The 20625-nt window shown below is 43.7% G+C and overlaps 1 protein-coding gene across 1 annotated transcript; it reads right to left on the minus strand.

Annotated features, from left to right (window-relative positions):
* Positions 1-7809: 7809 nt before the first annotated feature.
* LOC124342161 (ovarian-specific serine/threonine-protein kinase Lok-like) lies at positions 7810-13249 on the minus strand. The gene is made up of 6 exons (XM_046795129.1): positions 13131-13249; positions 12693-13052; positions 12422-12605; positions 12000-12248; positions 8067-8310; positions 7810-8006 (listed from the first exon to the last, which is right to left on the minus strand). The coding sequence occupies exons 1-6, from the start codon at positions 13247-13249 to the stop codon at positions 7810-7812; spliced, it is 1353 nt and encodes a 450-aa protein (XP_046651085.1).
* Between the last annotated feature and the right edge of the window lie 7376 nt (positions 13250-20625).

A 20625-nucleotide genomic window follows, 5' to 3' on the forward strand; every position in this document is an offset into this window, starting at 1 on the left:
TTACTTCTAACATTTGGAAAACTACGTGTTGCATCTAGTTTCCTTCGAGGCAAAGAATCAGTTGATGCAAATCCAACTGTACTCTTTTTCATAAACCACTAGGTGACCAACACAATTCGTTTTCGTTACGCAACAAATCATTGACCGTATCCAACGCAGCCTACCACAACTCCTGCAACAGTACTATGTACGGTGACTTTAGCCAAAAAAATGCCATAGTACCCAGTACCGCAACAAAATTCGTATTAAATTTTGGTTGCAGTGTAGAGGTCGCCTTCGAATTTGTTTTTCATTTGGATTAGTGCAACATTATAAGAGATTTATGCTATATTTATGCACTACGAAGGGTTTCCGTCTAGCAAATATCTCTGCTGTACTAGAGCATTAATGAAAGGCCTTGTTGGTTAGATTGCGCTCGTGTGGAATCAACACAGCATATCAAAGGTTTCACTAGAGTGTGTAACGTTGAAACAACGTTCAAAACTTGTTGAACTCAATGGCTTGTTTGGCGCTCAATCGTGTTTTACTTGTTTTCCCTACTTGTAATCATTCTTATACTGTAACGTCACACTACATCCCTCACCTTTTTTTCTGTCGTTTGCGGTGTGGCTTTGTCTCTGGTAGAATTCAAACGCTCCAACGACCCTCGTGTGCTTTCGCAGTAGTCTTTTTGGTCGACACGTGACTCGGTTTGCAATTTGCACTGGGCGCTCTCTCTCCTAATTTGCGAATTTTTGCTTCTGGATTGCTTTTCTAGGCGTCGTCCAACGTGTGTTAGGTAAGCCTATTCGTCTGCTGCTTTTGTCTTGACATTTTTCTCCCTTTTGTCTGTTACTATCCATTTTTTGCATCTGTGATTCTGATATGTGTTTAGCGCGGGTCGGATATGTAGAGAGAGTTCTTGTGTCTGTGTCTGAAATTTTGTTTGGCTGAAATTTTTGAAAAATGGTCATTGTTGCTAGGTGTGTGTGTGTCGGTTTGGGTTGGTTTCCCTCCTTACCCCTCTTACAGCCCCCTTTGTTGCCCTGCGTAGCCTCTTCCCCCCCTCCAGGCCTGACGAAACTCAACCAATATGGAGGCCATGATGGTAGTCTGTTTGACATTATTTCCCCCGTACTTCTCACAATTTCCCTACTCACTCTCCTTTGTTCTGCATTAACATGCCTTTTTTTCTCCCTTTATGGTACCTCTCTGCCCTTTTTAGTGGGGGATTTAAGTCTCACCACGTGGTGCACGACTCTTTGAGTGATCGGGATTTTTCTACCTCGCTTTTCAACAATTGGCCGGCCGAAGTAAGAGGAATGGCTTCAACGCAAAAGGACTTTCGGGCGCCTGGCCGTGTCCGGCCATCGCGCCAATCTTTCACCAACGATGACCCTACGGTTAACGGTAAACTCCTCGTATTGCTCTATCTTTCTCGTTCATGTGTGTTTTACTTCACCCCAATCCATTCTACTGGGGACGGGCTACGGGGTGAAACAGACAACGAGGAGCAAAGGGAAACACATTAGAGAGAGAGAGAGAGAGAGAGAGAGAGAGAGAGAGAGAGTGGACAATTATGAACCCCCAAAAAAGTACGGTCAAATTGTGCCATTACTTTGTGTGCCACAGACTGGAAATTTCGCTGCCCTATACCGAATTTGTTGAAGATGAGTTTCAGCCTGTTGTGCCGTCCAGATCCCTTGGAGTCAGCCATGCTTTGGATGTCAGCGATAGTCGAAATGCGAATTAGTTCGTCATAATTTCCCGCTCTAACCTTTTTATATTTTTGACAAACTTAGTCTCCATTTCGTAAGTGTTAGAGGTTTCATGTTTTATTGTTTTTAAATTGATAATTTTTTCGATTTCTAAGTCTCTGTGGCAGAGGCTTTAGTTATAAGTTGTATTTCTAAGTTTTGCTTCTCTGCGTCAGAGGCGCTCTAGTCGCTAAGTTTTGCCTCTCATTTTTCAGTCTCTGTGGCAGAGACTTTAGTCACTAGGTTTTAACTCTAAGTTTGGCGTGTCTGTGGCTGAGGCGTTATTGTTCAATAATCGTTCATTTTCTCCAACTTTCTCTTTTTTGGTGAAGTGTCTCGATTGCCAATCTTTGTGGGGGAATTTACGGATTGTTGAGGGTTTTGCGGAGGTGCGCTAAATTATTTGCGACGTGCTCCTCAAGGTATTCAAATGTTGTGACGACGGTGTGTGATGACAACACCAAAAAAATGTTACATTTAATCACAGGACTAACCGCAAACAATTGATGTTTAGTGCCGTCGACATCTGGAGCGGCTAACGCTGCCGGTTCTCGCTGGCAGCCTCGGTATGCGGTACCCATTAACCAGACAAGTGCTGTTACCATCCAGCGGGCCAACACTAGCGGTGAGAACATCTAACCCACCATATATACAGTAGCTACCGGAAGTCTTTGGAAGCCCGAGAGGACCTTATGCAAAAACGCTGTTTTTGCAGTCCTCTAATTAGTACAGTTTTTAACCAAATTCTTTGAAATTTGGTGTGGAGATAGCTAGAGGTAGTGGAAACACCTCTGATTTTTTATAGATTTTTGTTTACATTTCCTGAAGTACTTTTGTACGTATGTAAAAGTCTTTGGAAAGCCGAGAGGACCTTATGCAAATGAGGCCACTTTGGCCTTTTTTGCAGTTGAAAGGCTAGAGCTAGGGAAACGCGAATTTTTTCAAAAAATCGACCTGCTTTAGCTTTATTTCAGGTTTGATTTTCAATGTTTTTGATTGATATTTCTCAGTTTCATTTGAAGTTAAAAAAGGAAAAAGTAGAATTCCCCTTTTTTGTTTCTGAACTTCAAGTGTGACCTGGGGGCTGGTGTCCGATGGTGGAAATTGGCATTGCATAATAGTTTTTTCCAGACATTCCTTGCTCGCTATGCCCTACTGTTCATCGTGTTTTTTTTAAGCCTTGGTTGGTTAGTTTTCCAAATTATGGCGTTCTTTCTACTTTCTTTTTTTTTAAATTCCTACTTTCGCAGACACAGCAATCACATGGTGCTCCCAAACGTGTTGAAGGCGGCTGACCCACCGATACACTTTCGTACGATCACTCAAGCACCGGAAAATATTGTCGTTGTCTTCCCAGGCGCCGTTTACCTCGTCGTCGACACAGGGTTGATCTGTTCAGAGGAGGCCTTTTTTGGAATGAAGGATACCAGATGTGATGAGTTTCAATTTCGCTACGCAACTATGACGAAATGCCGCTGCAACATCCGGCCCACTGCGCTACGTGCTCTATACAACATGACGGAAAATTCATTTCCGAATTCGTTGTCGTTGCGTATTGCTAACCTCCCCAGACAGTTGGTTGCCGGGAAGACTGCCCGAACTGTGACAGCCATCGCCGTTGATTGGTAATTTTTGTCTAACGTACTTTGGTGGGTTTCTCTGTGGTTTTCGCAGATTCTACTGCTAATTTAAGCGGCACTAGTGTTCCCACGAGAATTGTCCGTTTTGTACCAGGCGACACTCGCACCACAGTGGGGATCGCGGGCGCTGCGAGTAGCGAGAAGTTTGCCTCGGAGGTTATCGAATTGGACGAGCCCGCCGCCGGAGAATCTACCCAATCTCCGCATCCTGTTCTTCCGGCGCAAAGATTGGAGCAGCTTCCGGCTTTGTATGACGTTGATGTCGGGTTGCTTGGGGGTGGCGAACGGTTTAACGACAGGTGCACCTCTTGTTGGACGTTGTAAAGATTCGCCACACTCACACATTATGATAATTTTTTTGGCTCTATTGTGATTGCTTTGACGGTGGCAGTCTCGTTGATTTCTTCTTGGCTTTGGCACACCGCCACTACTGCAATACGGACTTTTGGCAATCATTTTCTGCTCTTCGTTTTTCTATAAAAAGTTGAATATGTATCATCCAACTGGAGCATTGCTATACTAACTTGTATCGCAATAGATTCAACTTTTTCTTTCATTTTCAGGTTGTTGCAGTCTACCGGCAACGTGGTGGTCGTTCTACCCAACCTCAACATGACGGCCGGTACGGATTTGGGGCCGTGCTTGTTGGATCTCACTAACGTGTTAATGCCCGTCTGTTATTGTGACCATTGGATACTCCTTGTCATCCACACTTCCAGCGTGAACCGGTAAGTTGGCCAAGAAAATTGATTGCTTGTCGTCTAGTGATAGAGAACTTTTGTTTACTTGTGCGGTGATTAGGTCTTCGGTGTTTGGTTGCATAGTAACGCTTGTACTTTGCAGTAGAGTGTCACTCGTTGTTTTCGACTCTGCTACATCGGTAATGGAACCACAGAGACCCATAATTGCTTCTGTGAAGAACTAAGTACAGCGGACGATGCGCAAAGCCAGTGGCGCAGAGGGCCACTGCCAGGATGCAAACGTTGGGTTTTTATTTGCCAATGTGCCTAGGCAAAGGCCAGGATAGCTGAATTGTGGTGCGTTTTTCATTTAATGCGCATTTAAAATTCTTATGGTGAGAAATAAGTGGTTCCGGCTTTGTGTTCGTTGTAGTCGTGTCGCCTATACAACGATGATTTATAATCTGTGTTTTGCGTATTGCAACGCATTCTTCAGTGTGGACTATCCGGCGCCCTTGGGCTCCTAGGAAAGGAAACATTAACCGATCTCGACAATGGCCCTACGATGAGGGACCTGTTGAAGGAGATGGTAAAACTACGCTCAGGTAAAATACTTTTTTTTTGTGTTCTTCATCCTTAGTTATTGCCAAAGACGGATGTATAGAAATGCCGAAGACATCCTCGATGAAAAGTCTACAGGAACAAGAACACAGCCGTGTTCTGGAGGTCGTGCTACATGAGACAGCGGAGTTGAGCGTCCAAAAAGTGGTTGATTGGCATTGTGAGTAGGAGAATGTGCCTTACGCGGATTCGGGAGCAGAGACTGTGCCCAAAACAGATGGCCGCGAGGAACACGTTCCGTCGACGTCTGTGGTCGCGCAGACTGCTACCAACGGGGCTGCGTGTACGAAGACTGAAATGACACTCACGGTGGCTTTTCCTATGATAACCACCCAGTATGCCACCTTGCCGACTGCAGCAACCAAGGCTGTAGACTTGATAACTAGTACCAGCCGGATTGTGAGTAGCTGTGAGTACCACCAGGACAGAAACTACTCTGATCGAGGACGTGGCAACTGGCTCGGCCAAGAACTCGCCAGTTAATGCAATTTTAAATTTGCATTCGGAGAAAATTTCCGGAGCAGATTGGAAACCCCGGACCCGTGGTGAAAAATAGTTTTCTGTTGCGGCGGTGGCGAACACGGTGGTGCACGGGGATGTCAATGGCGAAAAGCAAGCTGCAGGTGTAAGCCAACAAAGTTGCACCCAGACAGTCAGTATGAACCCTTGCGGTGCGAGGATAAGCAGTGGCAACCACCCACCTGGAAAAAAAACCATAAGGTAACACTTGTTCCTTTTCAGACTTTTCCGGTTTCTTTTGTACAGACCTGATTCAGTGATAGGCTCGCACCACACGACGACAACTGAGACGCCCAATCACCGTACTCGTAGGAGCCACACTCTGCAGAAGGAGTGGTGAAGGGTGGCTGGTTGCGTCAACTGTGCAGCCAATCGGGTTGCGGGTACGATTCGCGACTGCGAAGTGGCGTACGCTTTTTGAATTGGTTTCACATGATGTCTTGCGTTTAATGGTTGTTCTGATTTCACTTGTGTAAGTTAATGTTTGCGTTAGCCACTCCCTTGCTTGGTATTGTACGTCACGGTACAGTTCACCAGCTCAAATTTTACATGCGACGTCCGTCCGATTTCTTTAAATTTTTGACATTGGCGTTCGGGAATGCAAAGGACGTGTCTTGGACTGTGGGATGTGAAAGCGGGTTTCTCGTATAGCGTTGTCTGCGAGTCCTGACAAGGGCGTACCACTGTCGGCAATATTCAAACATCTCCTCCCACTAGATGGCTCCTCTACATCTTCTATGATGATCGGCCTCTGGTTTATAAGCACCACTGTGCTTCAGTGCTGTTTATCCTGACCCGCCTCTCTTCTCTCTCTCCTTTCTTATTTTTCCATCACGCTAAGCGAAATGTTCTCTCTCGACTACGCTCTACTTTTCTTTCGATATTCTGTTATTCAACCATCACTCTTCCAGTCAATTAATGAATTTACGTGACAAGAGAGGCTCCCGATCATCCCGAGGCAGCGGTGGATTCAACAGGCACAGCTCATTCAAGAGACACCCAACATAACAAACTTAGAACTGGTTTTGTTCACTTGGAAATGCTTTTTAAGGTTTCCGATGGGTTGCAAGTGTTTTCACAGTGGCGTGAGTAATAGCAATACGTATTAGGTGACTGGTTATGACGTTTGCCATACATTTTTTTTCAGCCGCAGTCTTGTATGGATAGTTGATTTGGACAAAAGGTTCTTCTACCCAGGGTTTTTCTTATTTGGCAATGTTATTTCAAATCACCACAATTTCGTAACGTTCCTTCATACTATGAATTATTTGAACCGGGTTTTGTCTGCAAAAACGTTATTGGTCGTTGAGAATACATTTTCGATTTCCCAATTCTGAAGCAATTGAAACTTTCATGTTGAAACTGACATAGGGTGTTTTGCGTCACTTCACATAGGGGATAGTCACATCGTTTGATAAAGTTTTGGGGGCTAAGCGACATTTGAGTATGATTTAATTTTTGGTTTCCACAACGGTCGACCTCGTGATCGATCTGATAAACAGCGCTCACACCAAAAGGTCTTTCCGTGCCAGTGTACTGCTTTTCCTCATTGCCGCGGAACCTGCGCTGGGAGTGTAAGTTGTTTAATGCCTTAATAGTAACCTCCGATCCTTGGCACTGTTGTTTGCAATTCATCCGGTTGTGGTTGTGGTCACTTTACAGTGAGGCTATTACTGTTATACTGCTCATTGCCCATTTCCCTGTTCTGCTAATTTTCTCTAACAGCAAAGTAAACAGATTACACATCATTCTAAGTTTCTTTTCGGCTTTCGTCACTTTTCCACCTCATTTCTGTTACTTGTTCAGTTCAGTGACAGAACGTGGTCCATTGCGTGCGATCATTGCGGTGTGATGGTGTACGTTTCAACAACAGCAGTTGCTCGTTGCTGTCTGTCACAGGACAAACCTGCGCGATTACGTTCTCCTCTTTCTCATAACTACTTCTTTCATCAGGAACAGTAGTTTTTCTGATCAGTCAAACAAAACAAATCCACCCAACTTACCTCATATGCGTTAAACAACGCACCGTGTTAGGACTGGTTGAGGCAATTGAGTTACGACGTCTATTTCCAAACAGTTGAGCCTTGATTGTAACGTATTTATCCTCGATAATGGGTGCATGACAAACATTTATATCCAACAAAGTTACAAGTAGTTTAGTGGCTATTTCTTACAGCTAGTGACAACAATTGCTACTAGAGTTGTAATACACTTTTGGCAATTGAAAGTTCAGAGAATACAATTGGTGCAATGGACAACAACTAAAAAATCACGACGAGAGTACATACATGGGCAATTAGCTTACGTCCACTTAACGTATGGAGTCACGTGCAACGCAAACTCGTTAGCGATGTAGCAAAACCCCCCAAAAAATATTCCACAGCTGCTGACATAGAAAAAATAGTTAGTAATTCCGAGTAAAACACCAAAAAAGGTAGGATACAACCAGTTAAATGTCATGAGAGCCGAAAAAGAAACGCCCCGCCTAGTCTAATGCGAGTCGCTAAACGCGGAGACTATTAAATATTTCCAGCATCATTTGGTGAAATTTGAGCGGGCTTGGCCAATGCAAAGCTGAGCACGTTGAGCTGGGCCACGTAATGCTTTGGTTCTTCAATGATGTATGGTGTCGGTAGCCGCAAAGACAATTTTATTCACCTTGGTGATGACGTGGCTGTCAGTCATCCATATAGATGACAAGATATCCTTTAATTTTGGTCTATCTTTTTGATCAATTTGCAGCATTTGTTTGACAAGCGTTTTTCCATCGAGAGAAACTGAATTCCATTTGTTATTCAACCAAAAATTACCTAGACAAAAATTATATAATAATTTAAAATAATGAAAAATACATTTTGTAATAAATGAACCTCTAGCAATGTAGTCACTTGTGGACAGCGAATCGCTTGCAGAATGATTGGATTGGTCAAAAGGGTTATAACCCGACAGCATTAGAAACAGCATCACCCTTATGCTCCAAACATCGACCGCCTCCGTATATGGTCGACGAAGGACGCTTGGAACAACTTCCGGAGCTAAATAAAGTGGTGTACCACAATATGTCTTGCAGACGGTGTCGTCGTTTACCAACTTGGATAGACCCAAATCAGTAATCTATAATTAAAAAAAAATAGGTTAATGAATTCAAGAGCCAATACCATTTGCAAAAATAATATTTTGCGGTGGATTCTTCCAATTGTCCCCCGTCAATAAAAAATTCCCGCAAATCACCTCCACTCATCAATTCTAACATTAGGTAGATCGAATTGCGCCTACAGATGTTGGCTTCCGACTATTGATGTGAAATATTAATAGATTGGTCAATATGCACTAGTAAAAGAAATTACAAAAAAGTACCTTCACAACACCAGAATGATCTAGCATTCTTAGCAAATCTAACTCCTTATTTAGTTTGTCGACGAGTGTCTTTTTTTGGGACTCGGTGAATTTCCTTGATTCCCTTGTTAGGCATTGAATGGCATTTTTTATGTTGTTTTTTTTTTGTTCACAGAAAACCACACTTCGCCATATGAACTGCAATAATAGCATTTGTTAATAAAAATTAAATTTCTGCATAAAAGAAAATCTTATCCTTTTCCAAGATGGCGAACAATAAAAAAATCATGATTCAGTTCTTTTGGAAAATTGGAATTGACATGATTTGAGTCTAGGTATGTAAAAATTTATCCGAACTGACAGGCCATAGCTATAACATCCCCATTTTTAAGACAAGTTATTTTTCCCTTATCAATTCTGACACCTAGGACGGAAGGAAAGATCAGATTTCCTGAACCTTGTTGAGGATGAAGTCACCACAGAAGTTTTCCTTGTTGAGGTAGAAGTTCTGAAGAAGAGTCGAAAGATCATCATAGGATGGAGAGGTGATTTCTTCAAAAAAGACGAAACTTCTTACAAAAAAGACGAGTCCACGATCCTGAATAATGACCTTTTCCAAGTGAGCTGATTGATGTTTGAGTTTAGAAAATCAATTTTAGCATTAGAAATCAGCATTCTTAGTTCCCTCAAAGCGTCATGTAAAATCTCTTTTTTGATTGTCGAAGCCGTCAACTTCAAACGCCTCAACAGTCTTCTCACAAGTTTCCGATAAGAGGCAATGACTTGATAATTCCAGGATTATCACAGCAAACTGAAAATAACCTTCTTGAAGTGGAGCATGTTTTTCCATTACATCAGTCAAGCCTGAATTATACTCTTTGACAAATTATTGCTCTGGTTTCTTTGTCTTCCATGCAGATTGACGTGTTAGAAATCCCGTTAAATACATTTGGTTTTGAATCATGGATCTTGGCCTAGCAATTTTCGGTCTGCGGCGTGATAATGTTGAATTGTCTTTTGGTGGGGGACAGCGAACGTTATCAATAGGGTCGGTGAGACGGTTGTCGTAATCTGAAGACTGGTGGCGGTAAACAGCCAATTGAGGAAAGGTTTAATTCCAATTGTCTATGGTATTTAAGTTTCGTTCATCATTTTTTGGATAACACAATTGGTCAGGAATTCCGTGAAGCAGTGTGCCGTTGTAATTTCCTCTCAAACGAAGATGCTACAAACGTTGGGTAAGTCTCATACGGTTCTTTGCGCCCGAGTTTCCTTGTTTGGCACAACTTCTAATAAGATCACGCCAAAAGGGACAAAATATTTCCAATCAAATAATACGAAATTGATAGCAATGGAACACGAATGTATTACAACGACCGAAAATATATTTTTAACATTTGATTGGCAATCGTTGTGGTGATGAATTGTCTTGCTAACATTTAACGACTTCACGTCCAAAAATTAATATTTTGCAATAAAAAATTTAGAGCTCCTCCCTAAAGGAATTTTCCGGACAGCTCGTTAGAAGGCGTGGAAATGAGAGAAATACATTTTCGGCACTTATTTTTGGAGAGCGATAAATTAACGCTAATTCTGAACTGCCAATTTTTTTTTGTTCCACTTGAGTAACACAAAAAATTTGAAATTGAAATAGTACTGCACTGTGCTTGGAAAACAGTTGGCCGGTACCTAATCTAACCTGAACTGGGTGCTTTGAACAGTGAACTACGTTACCAGGCTACACAGAATTGTGTATAAGCCAACTGTACCTATGAGAGATTGTATTGAACGCTGTTTTTATGTGCCAGTGCTGGTGAACGTTCCGACTCACGACATTTCGAACGCGTGCACCTCTTTGCGTAGGTGTGTTAGTGCACCCTGATTACCTGTAACTTTGTTTTTGGCGGGAAAGATGATTGAGCTCAAGATGTGCTTTCAAAATATTTTCTTTTAAAAATTGGGCAACTGCGAAGACTCGAGTAATTCTTCCGGTCGAGAACTGTTGTTACTGTTACGACACGAGAAACGAGACACTTGGTACAAGAGTCTTTTTTTCTTAAAAATACATCGAACCAACATCTGTTAGTGAGTGATAACGTGACAATGGCCTAACAGTTTACAGCCTTAATGCAAGACGGTCACACTTTGCATGGCTTCAGAAAAACAGTAGCAAAGCCTATGCCAATGTGCTGGGCCCGGTTAGATGGTCAGTCATTTCACTACCTCTGCAAGAGGAATAGTGACATTTTTTAGAGTAAAATGGATTGTTACTCCTAGCAAACATTCATCATGGAGCCGCTCGAAAAACAGACGACATTGCACTTTTTGGAGTAGGAGTGGGCCTAGTGGTGGAGGGTTGTTTAGCGGTACAATGAATGTGGCATGATTTGGAAATAATTTGACATATCTTTTGTATTGTGTAGCATGTGCCCACTTCACAGCATTGAAAAAAGGTGAAACTCAGACAATGCAAACAAAGGCAGAATACAGCAAGCCACAGCGACATTGGTGGCAACCTTGTAGCGGTTGCTGTCCCAGCCGTAATGCTCGTTTAGGAAGATTGAAAGAAACGTGGTGAACGTCATGTAAAAGTAGGAATAAGGTTGAACCAACAAATAGATAGTAAGATCTAGTCACTAGCACACAGACACACAAACCCAGTCACACACGCGGGCACAGTCACTCAAAATTCAAAAAAAAAACGATGAGGGGAAAAATAAATGTGAGTGGAAACATCGGTCACTTCTTCTGCCGGTTCAGAAAATGGGAGCGTCTTTAAAGACGGTCGACCGGAGACTGGCCATGGTGTCCTCGTCGAGCAGCCACGGGCACCTGGCCACTGCTTCAATGTCGTGGCGGCGCCCAACTTCGATCGCCACCATGTTGTCGATCAAAGCTTGGGCCTCGTCGCTGACGGACGCGACGCCTGGACCGTCCAACACGGCAGCGGGGCAAACAAAAAAAAACACAAGGTCAGACGAAATGAGAAAGAGAGCAAAAGAAGAGAAAAACCCTCCGCTACCCGCAGTGGGGCGGACCAGAGAATTGGCAGCAATGACAGACAATGCGCACGTTGGGTGGACGTCGAGCGGCCAGTGTAGTCCGCGCGGGAGCACGACGGATGTCTCCCCAGCAGCATGTAATGCAGGATGACGCCCAAGCTCCAAACGTCGGCTGCCGCCGTGTACGGCTCGACGTCGCCGTCGTCCAATTGACGTCTCACCTCCGGGGCAATGTACAAGTCGGTTCCACAGCAGGTCGTCAACGTCGAGGGATGCAGTAGGCGTTTCGAGAGTCCGAAACCGGCAATTTTCTTCCCGAAAATCCTGGCCGTTGAAACGCGTCGGATCATAACATCAGTCCATTTGAATAAATGTTGATTCCGGGTTAAAACATATCAAACCAATCAGATTGCGTTAGCTATCACGGCGGGATCACTCCAACGCCATATCCAGTAATTCAGTTACCTTTACTGTTGCAAATTCATCAGCGCTTGCCAGTAACACGTTGGTGGGATTCAGGTTACGGTGGACGATGGGCGGTGAGCGGCTGTGACAGTATCTAATTGCCGAAACCATTTGCACGAGCCAATACTTGGCATTCGGCTCTGAAAACAGTGCAAAGTCGAACATCCTCTGTTGCAAATCACCGCCGCCATGAAACTCCATAACTATAAACATTCTCTTTGATGGCCAGTTACCGGCAGAGTCTAGCATCTGTCAAAACAACAAACCAATTAACAGCAGCAGTTATAAAGGAGAAACCAATTTGCCGAATTGTGCCTAGCGCTGTGTGGTGCACAAAAAAGCTCACCGCTAAATCTTTGTGTCGCACACAGGTTCAATGAATGAATAGAGACGCGTGACTACAATAGAACGCTACAATCAACCTTAACGATGCAGGGGTGTTCCAGCTGTGAGAGGACGCTGATTTCATTTCTCAGAGCATCGACGCCACGTGGGTTCACCATCACACAGGCATGCGGGCTCCCGCATGTAGTTGCGTGAACAGTCTTGATGGCAACAACGCTGTTGTTGCGTTTTACGATGGCTCTGAAAACTTCGCCGTACATCCTTAAGCGTTACATCAAGAAATTATTTAAAAAAAACCTCAGCAGATACTATCGCTAAAAATACACCGGTTTTCACATTAAAACTTACCCACTCGCTATGATGCTCAGGACGAGATATCTGTTGTTGAAGTCCCGGTGATATCCCAGATAGCTGTGGTAGTTGTCGTAAAAGGTGAAGCTTGCCGCGCTCTCGGCGGAACAGAGAGCGACGACGTCGCCGTGATCGATGGGCAGCGTGCGAAAGTAATTGAGTTGCTCTCCGTTGACAAACGTCCCAATTGGAGAGTTGTTTACAATCGTAAATTTCCCATCTTCTCTCAACTTTTCCAGTGTGCAATGTTGGCGGCTAATCCACTGGAAGAGCGAGTTTTCGAAGAGCGTGGGTGGGACAGGCACGGTGCAATGGTCATTTCGTCCAATGGTGGCCACGTGTCCGTTCTCGGTCGACCTGGTGAAAAAGATAGGGCAAAGCACGGGGCGTGAGCACAAGCCAAAAATGTGCTGATGTCGCCGGCGAAACACTTACCACAGGGGAATGGCGACCGTTGCATTGGGCTCGTTCCACACCAGCCAACCCCAAGGAGTCCTGCTGTTGCTGAAGGACGACGTGGATGACTCGGAATTGCTCACCGTCGACGTAGACATGGCTATACATCAAGGCAGTTCCAACTTATGATGTCAAAGAGATGTTGAGCTTGCATTGAAATTACCTTGTTTCCTTTAGGATATTCTCCCCTCGTTCTAGATGGTTTGTTGGCGACTACACGTAGTTGAAGGTTGAAGTTAACTTTGAAGTTTGAACGCGAGCTTTTTAGCGACAAGTGGGTGCCGGCGTATGGCGTGCGTCTGACACTTTTTATATGATGTGGGCTGATGTGGCGGTCGTGACGCACAGGTGTTGGAGGTTAAGGATCGGCTGAAGGTCGCGAACTAGTTATTTGAACGTTGGCAACAGCTGTGATCCTGATTCCTGAATTATAAATTGCAAGATGTTGTTGTAGTCGTTTAGGCGGGTATGAATTTATTGGCGATAATTACTTGGACTAATTGTTTCGTCGTCTAAGTGAACGACTATCGTGAAAAATGCGAGTCAGTTTAATAACATCAATTTGACAATGTCGGTCGAGAATCTTTTGGGTACTGCAGTACCATGCTTTAAGCCTTCTAAAGGTAACCCGGCGAAAGTGCTAAAAAGTTATTCGTTAGTTTATGCGGCTAGTGGTGACAAAGACATAGTATGAAACGGCATAGTAAGTACACTGTACGTCTATTGGTGCCCCTTTACAACATTTATTAGACCGACTACTTCGACAACACATCTACCAGGCACTACACAAGGTTTCCGACCGTGAACCACCACTGACTTTCTGCATTGCTTCCTCCAAAAAAAGCGATTGGATTTTTGCGTGTATTGATTTGTTGATTATACTAGCGAAAGACTAACAGGGTCCGGCCCATGATGGCCGGTAACGGTTCGTAGTTACCTTTTGTGCGCCGCGTGTGCTGCTGGTAATGTCGTCGTTTGGGTCAACTCTACACGATCTCCTCTTCTTCTACAACGTCAGGTGATGCGATTGCCGGGTGGGTGCCACTGTTTTCTTGTGTTGTCACCCAATACTGACGATTGCAGCTTAACGCTTACACGAGAACAGTCGTTTCCGGAAACAGTCGTGCAAGTAAACTAGATATGTAATGAATGGAAACACAAAGTATTTTTACTCACACTTGGCTATGTGATGAAAAGAGGGGTAACAAAATTTCGAAGAAAGTAAACGACTAGGACATCTCTATCGTAGAACTGAATTTGTAGATGAGGAATGCACGCTCTTTCCCGATCCATAATCGCAGCTGGCTGCCTCCCGAGTTTCTTTTCCATATCTCCTTGTAAAAAGAATTCGCCGTAAACGAGCGTCTGCGCAAAGCAATCACGTCACACTAGATGTTGTCAAAATGACATATGAGTATTAAGTAACTAACAAACAGCACATCGTTTGCCGGAGATTGATAGCGTTCGTTGATAAGCCACAGTGATTTTCACCAATCAACAGCTTTCGAGGAGGATAACAATGTGAAAAGAGAAGTACCGCAATTTTTCTGCAAAAGCGAATTATAATGTTCCTTCCTGAAACTAATTACACACATTTTTAAGTTGAAGGGTGATGGTGAAAATGGGGTTGTGGTGGTGTCTTGCCAATAAGTAGGCCTAATTATCGTCCCATGGATAACTAATAGTGGGCTGTGACTTTAATGTAGGTTTGAAATGATCGTTGAATCCCCCACACCACTTGCGGCAACCAAAGCTAAAGAGATATCGCGGCCATGGAAACATATAAACAGTCAAAAAAGAAATCTAGACTCACTTACAACATTTACGATGATGTTTGGGTTATTGCAATGGACCAATTAAGAGACACCAACTTGGATGGGTGAAAAGGATTGAATGATTTATCACTTTAATTTCCTTGGCTCTTGGTCGACAGCGCACAGGACTGGTACAGATAACAGCATCCAACTTTTATGTGTATAATTACCTTACGTCTAGTTGGTGATTTAGACTGGTTTGTACTTGTTCTCTATTTCGACTCTAGTTGTAATTTGGTCTGCTGTGACAACTTTTCTTTTGTCCAGAGTAATAACTTTTTGTGTAATCACAAGCCTCAAACGATTTCAACCAAGTTTTCAGGAAACATGTGATACATTCAAAAATTTGTATTCCTGTTGCTAAAGTTTAGCAAAACTGTCGATCGCAATCATGAATTGCTAAAATTTGGTGCAGCCATCTCTAAAGTGTTGTGGCACTGCCAAAAGCCATCTGTGGAGTTGTATGAGCACTGCGGATTCCCATATGAACCAACTGCAACTGCAGCTTTCATCAGGAATCCTTCGGGTAATTAACTATATAATATTTCGCTTTTCAATTCATTAATTTTTTATTTTGTAGGTTTATGCAAGGTCACACAGCAATACGTTTTGATTGGAATTGAAGAGTAACTGACAACGCTTTTGTGCAGTGGTCAGCCACGAGGACGAGGTAAATTTGGGGTTGGTTTGGAGTTGAGTCTGCTCTTTGGAAGACATTTTCACTTTTATATTCACGAGCTTTCAGATTGCAAAACATACTACCTCGATTCCGGTTGACGCCTTGTGTCTATAAGTTTGTGAGAAGCAACAGCTAATGTATTTCAAGTTACCTTGCTTGACTAAAGCCGATACTCTTTCGTAAATATAGCCTTTAAACATTCCACGACTCCGGCGAGTGCTATGCTGCATCAACGTTTCGGCCGTTTGGTAATAAACAACAGTAGCACATAGCTAAGTTGATCTAGTCGTCTGTTGGTGATGGGCTAAAGGCAGTAATACAATTTCTTTTCCTTGTGGGTGGAATTGGTAGATGAAGTAAAGCACGAGAAAATGGGAGATGGTGAGCAGAAGAACTTGCCAGTAGTTTCACCCAACCACAGCGGCGAAACCTTGCAAGATGCCGGCAGGGTGCAAAGGAAACAGTTGTCTAGGATTCTTGATGTTACGGATCATGCAAAGTCAATTGACTTAGCATGTGGCGCTGAAATGTGCCCTGTCGATAGTGCACACAATTTCCTGCAGTGGCAAGCAGATGTTCAAGGCTTTCCCGTTCCAGTTTCGAAGCAGGTTGGCATTTTAATCTTAGTTGTATTTCTGCTCACACATTGTTGTGGTAATGCTAATGTTTTTGAAATTTTGTAGAACATCGGAGAGCTCCAAGATGTGTTCGGTCCCGGTTTGGATTCGGAAGGTAAAGTCAAATTCTCTGGCTAGCTCACAGGTGAACTGCACATTGGAGACTTCGACTTATCGTCTGCAGTCGTCCGACATCTACGACTTCCTGACGCAATGCAAGTCGTTGCAAAATGTGCAAAATTGGTCTTGTACAATGACAAGAATTGTTTCAAGAGCTACCTGTCCTCACGTGGGCATTTAACCAAAATCGGCACTGACACTTCAACTGCCTGTTAAAGGCGGGCCTAAGGCGGGAGCCTAAATGTTACCTATCGTGAGAAGTTGAAGCGGATTGAAACTCACAGCAGCAGCGACACCGGTTATTACTTGTCCGCATTTTTCGACAGCTCCGAGCATTTCATTGAGCCGGTTAGTCGGGGACACAAGATACTTTCGGTCTACAATATCCTCTAGGTCAATGCGAAAACGGTGATCCCAAAGGATGTTTTTTGGCGTCCCTTCAACAGCTGAGAGAAGCTTGTGCACCCTGGCTCCAGAATCCACGAATGGGCAATGAAGATCATGGACGCCCCCAGACAATAGTGGAAACACCACCTACTGGTACCGAAATTACGCACGACTCTCGTCAAGTTGGCCAGTTCTGGCAAAAACGGCGGGATTCCACCGCCACGGAGAGATACTTGGTAGACAATGTCTTTTCTTCGTTCTCCAGCACACTTATGGCGTGCGGACGCTTGGATTTGAAATACTTCAAGGAGCGGATTCCGATTTAGGTAACCTTTTCCGCAATTGTGATTTTCTCGACGTACACCTGGCCATGGCGTCGCCTCCGAGTTGGACGCCCAGCAGTGAGAACGCCGAAACAGTCCAAGTGTCAAGAGCGATTGATTCAAGCGATGTGTCTAGAAACTTGAGCCTCCAGTTGCACGGAAAAAGAAATATGGTTGGCCTTATTGAGAACCAGCCGGAGAACGCGATTGGCAAGGACAGATCCAAGATAGATTTTGTCGAAATTGGTTTTGGCTTTTCTCCGCGTGGTGTAATGATGATTTGGCCCAAGTGCCATTCTGTACCACTGCATTGCCGTTATGGCCTGCAATCGCTTCAACGCCCGGCCGAGTCGCTTGCGGAAGAGTCTCTAAATGCTGTAGAGGAACACGAACGGACTACTGCTTCTAAAAAGTGGGCTGCAGCAACGCCGACTCAGTTTGCGGCCGCGGCACCACCATCGCAGGGAAAGGTAGGAACATCCAGTCAAGTCGTCGGCCAGGCATCTGCAAGAGATAACTGTGCGGAAAGTAGACCATGTAATGCTTAGGGAACAGTTGGTTTCACTAACAGATCCTGGAATAGAGATTTCAACAGTCCAAGAAATGGCGAAACAAAACCGTTGCATCCTAGTTCTAAGGTGACATTCTTGGTTTTTTTCTTTGTATTTTTTTTTTGGTAACGCTTCATTGATTACATGTTGTTTCTTTAACAGTGCCTACCAGGCGACCGCATGTCAATCACGTTTTCCAATTGTGCAAGACGAGATGATAGAGGCGAGAAGAACAATGCTTGGGGATCAGCAGACGACACAGCCGTTAGCTCCCGCCTAACCGGCGCCGACGCTGTGCCGAGTGGTCCAACTTGTGGAAGAGGGGGTGGAAGAGGTAAAGTGGCAGTCGCTGCATCTGAGCGGGGAACGGCTACCAATGCTAGCCCACCACGTGGTTTGGGTTTGGACGACAAGGCGTTGAGGATGAATTCCTCAGTGGATAAACATTCTGATGCCGCAACTGGAAATTGGAACTTTTGTGCTAGTGCAGCGAGGAACTCAGCGATCACTCTATCAAACGCGGAAAGGAACATTTGGAATGTGACAGGCCTCTACCGAAACCGAAGTGTCAGGGTTGGCATGCAAAGCGTAGTCGTAAGTTATATATGTCAATAATCAACACTACGCCCCTTTGAAGTTTTTTTTCTTGCCATTAGGACAACACACGTTCGGATCTGCAAGACTCGGAGCTGCCTAATTCGTTGCTGGCTTTCGTCTACTGTCGCATCTGCAACAATTTGGTCTAATTTGCAGGAGGTGGAACGATCGATTGTGGAATTAAATGTTGTGTTTCAAATCACCCCTGCTACCGCTGCTGACATTGCATGCTACATGGCTTTTTACAACTTTCTAAACGAAATGAACACGCACGCCGTTATTCGTGTCGCTGCAGATTCACAACTTCCCGGGCGCTTTAAATACTCCTCTGAGAAAATAGAGCCCGATGCCGTGGAAGTTGTCGGATTTCGTGATACCAAATAGGCAACCTTGAAAAGCTTTGCAGTTGTATGGTCGTGCATCGGGCAAACTTTTTCCATTCTCTGCCGCCAACAGTCTGCCTTACAACTATTTGTTCTATAGGCTTTGAAGAAGGCCGCAATTCCGACTATCTCATGGGCATTGCGGTTATACGAATTCCGGTGATTGCACTCCCACCCTGGCTCAACCCACCAACAGCTCATCTGCTAAGGCGGCGGTGACACACTTGACAGATGACAGTCGTAACAATGGTAACCAAAGGCCAAGATTTTTAATAAGATAGGCTACCATTTCCCCATCTAGTGATCGAAAGAGAATCTTATTCTCTGCCTGAGGAAAAATCAGCATTGACAGGCTTTTTCGACTGGGTCTCCTTCTTTCCTCTTTTATGTTATAAGTCACGTAAAAGTTAAAAACTTTGGGAATTTCGTTAAAATCAGTTTGTTTTTAGGTACACATTTAACGTAACGTTTTCTCCTTTCATTCTTCATGATCTATTATGAAATAGATTGAAAGATTACAAACTAATCATTTTTAATTTTGACTGTACTTCAAGGGACAAAAAATTGAAGATACAAAAGAATAAAGAAGACATACAGTACAAAAAGAAGGCGAATGGCATGTAAATGGCAGGCAAAAGGCAGGCAAAAGGCAAGCAAATGGCAGTAAAAAACATTCTTTTTACTTTACGGAAGTATGTCAGGTACAAGGGGCAAAGAATTAAACATGAACACTTCATCCAGCACCATCTCTTCCAGTACAATCTCTTCCAGCACCACATCTTCCACCATGACCAACAATATTCCTTGTCTCCTCATTGTCTTCACCCACGTCCTCCTCTTCCACCATTTGTAAATCCCTTTTATATGTAAGTTTTAAACTTATGTGTAAGATTAACAGGTGTTATTATAATGGATTCATGTTATACTTTTATGTGTTGCAGTCGAATTATTCATATTCGACTTGTTTTATTGAGTTGTAATTCCTAATCATGGATGGCGCTAGTGACTGTCCCGAATTTGTGCAAGGGTATTTATGGTTGATCTCAATTAAGGAAGACGCTTGACCAATCTAATAAAACCCAAATGTGTCATAGTCCATGCCCAGAATTAGGAACACTAATATACTCTAATTTGAAATATTTTCGAAATTTAGGGTGAAAATCACTTAGGGCAACGGCGTCAAGTAAGAACGTGAACGTAACGTGAACGTTCTAATTTTTTAACTTACTCCTTTGAATGGAAGTGAGTTATGTAAGATGCAACACAACAGTTTGTAAGTCTTTGACGTGCCTTTCTTGTAGCTCGTGAACTTCCAACTTATGATGTTCCGGATCTCTCTGCACGCAGCCACTTGTTGCAGAAAAATGGACGTGCTCTTTGCTTCTTCAAGGTATCCTTGAATTAATATTTCTTCATCATAACATCCAATCATCGTAGAAAAAAAGAAACAATTCTGCTAAAGTCAGAATCATCTGACGGAACAAAAAAAAGATAATGCAGAACTTGAATTGATTGCATCCCGTTAGTATAAAATGACAAACTCATAGTTAACTACTTGAAACAGTCACTTCTCAACAGTACAAGGCAGTCGCAGCACTAGTATATTAGACTTTGAATAGTGAGAAGCTGATTGAAAAGTTATTTTTGCTCTCACAGCTGTGCACACCTTTACTATGTCTGTACGCAACTGACAAAAAAATAAACCCGAATCTGTAAGACTGCCACTTCGGATCGATCGTAAATGGAAATGGATGTATGCAAACAAGTTACTTTGCAAGTCGTCCTGGATAACCTACGCAATGCCATTAATATCGGCAGTGTTTCCGAATCGAAGAAGGAACAGCGCGACGTAAGGGCTTAACTCGCAGTGACGAAGTTATAGGGTCAAATTTCTGTATCCTGGGTCACCACCGTCCTGGAAAGCTCTGGGACGAACAACGTGACGAGCAACGGGGTCTTCACCCGGACTATCACGACCAGTACACACGTCAGTACCTACCTAC

This window comes from Daphnia pulicaria, chromosome 6 (genome assembly GCF_021234035.1).
Source record: "Daphnia pulicaria isolate SC F1-1A chromosome 6, SC_F0-13Bv2, whole genome shotgun sequence".
NCBI lineage: Eukaryota > Metazoa > Arthropoda > Branchiopoda > Diplostraca > Daphniidae > Daphnia > Daphnia pulicaria.